This window comes from Acomys minous, assembly GCF_964271855.1.
Source record: "Acomys minous genome assembly, chromosome: 4".
Classification (NCBI taxonomy): Eukaryota; Metazoa; Chordata; class Mammalia; order Rodentia; family Muridae; genus Acomys; species Acomys minous.
The window spans coordinates 40,095,438-40,096,942 of record NC_140486.1 but is presented as its reverse complement, the minus strand read 5'-3'; the positions used below and the strand labels follow the sequence as shown (position 1 = coordinate 40,096,942).

At 43.3% G+C, this 1,505-nt stretch overlaps 1 protein-coding gene across 1 annotated transcript; it reads right to left on the bottom strand.

Annotated features, from left to right (window-relative positions):
* Positions 1-202: 202 nt before the first annotated feature.
* Positions 203-1,027, bottom strand: LOC311596458 (ARL14 effector protein-like). Its single transcript, XM_084779922.1, has one exon. The coding sequence runs from the start codon at positions 974-976 to the stop codon at positions 488-490; it is 489 nt and encodes a 162-aa protein (XP_084636048.1). The 5' UTR covers positions 977-1,027; the 3' UTR covers positions 203-487.
* Between the last annotated feature and the right edge of the window lie 478 nt (positions 1,028-1,505).

The following is a 1,505-nucleotide window of genomic DNA, read 5'->3' as shown; positions in this document are numbered from 1 at the left end:
ACAGGGAAACCCTATATATATATATATATATATATATATATATATATATGTATATATATATATATATGGTACAAAGTGATAAAGGTTTCTTTTCTTAGCTATGTATTCTGAGAAAAACATATTACAAAGTTATGGCTGTATGTTCTAGGCGGCAGCATTCAGATGCAGAGATGTTCTCAACCAGACACTCTGAGAAGGGAGAGGTTTAGCTTCAAGGCAGAGTTGAGACGCTGCTAACGAGGGAGACCGATCATACAATCAAAAAGGAACAGAAGCCAGGTATTATGTATTATACCTAAAGTAACAGAAATTGGGAAACTAAGGCAAGAGGATTGCTGTAAGTTCAAGGCCAGCCTGCACTACAGAGTAGGATTCTGTCTCAAAACACACACACACACACACACACACACACACACACACACACACACACACACACACACACACACACGTGGGGAGGGGTAGAGAGAGTATTTCTACATAATATCTCCTACTCAGGAACACTAAATGGTAGAGTGCTGATGACCTCTCCAGACTCAGTAACAATGGCGTCATAAACCCAGCGCCTGTTGCATCGGCACTCGGGCCCACACTTGTTGGAGTTGCACTTGGGACAAGGGTAGAAGCACCCCAGACAGTTCTTCTCCAGGCAGTCACACAGGCCCATGGCATTACAGATTAGCCTGCCACTTTTGTCGTACTTCTTCATGACTTTGTACTTCACAGAAAAATATTCATTCATTTTCGACATCCTTGCTTTCTTTTTCTGCTGTCTTGTCTTGGGGTTAAAATCGACCACCTGTGGCCCAGGGTTTTGAAATGCCAAGCATTTTAGCTGCCATTCTATCTGTTGCAGTTGCTTCAGTCCAATCTGCCTGCTCTTCTCCGGAAACATTTGATCGGTGTGTTCTTGCGTGGACTTGTTCTTATCTGATGGATCACTCATTCTGACACTCCATGAGGTGCAAGAGGTCTCCATGTTAGGTCTAATCTTCAGTTTCCCAGAAGCAGCAGCCAGGCTTCTCAAAGAACCGCAGGAGAAGGGCAACCAACCAGCAACTGCTCCAGTTATGTTTTTAAAGCAGCTAAGACTTGGGGTGGTTTCACTAGATGCAGTAATGGACACAGGGAACAGATAGATAATTTTCCAACCTAACTTCCCCTTGAGGTATAGTGGATGTAGTAAGTGTTTTTAAAATATTGCATTTCATATAATATCATGTATTATACTAGTCAGGGTCCTTTACAACAAACAATTGAATCATCATAAGGCCTGAAAATTGTTCTGTGGATGAGCAAGAAAAACACTAAAAAACTATGACCCCCAAAATCCTTCTGGAGAAGAAGGTACTAAGCCACAACCACAGGAATGGCAGGGCACCCCAAGTCCCTTGGTTTTGGCATCATCAACGTCTAATCTTCTGTTCGTGCCTCTCATAGGCAGGGCCCACAGCACAGGCTCCCTTCCTGGCCAGGAGGGAGGCTGGAGAAATAAGTTGTCAGTGCTT

Coding starts and splice junctions, on each gene's coding strand:
- LOC311596458 (XM_084779922.1), bottom strand. CDS start 976: ATGGAGACCTCTTGCACCTCATGGAGTGTCAGAATGAGTGATCCATCA.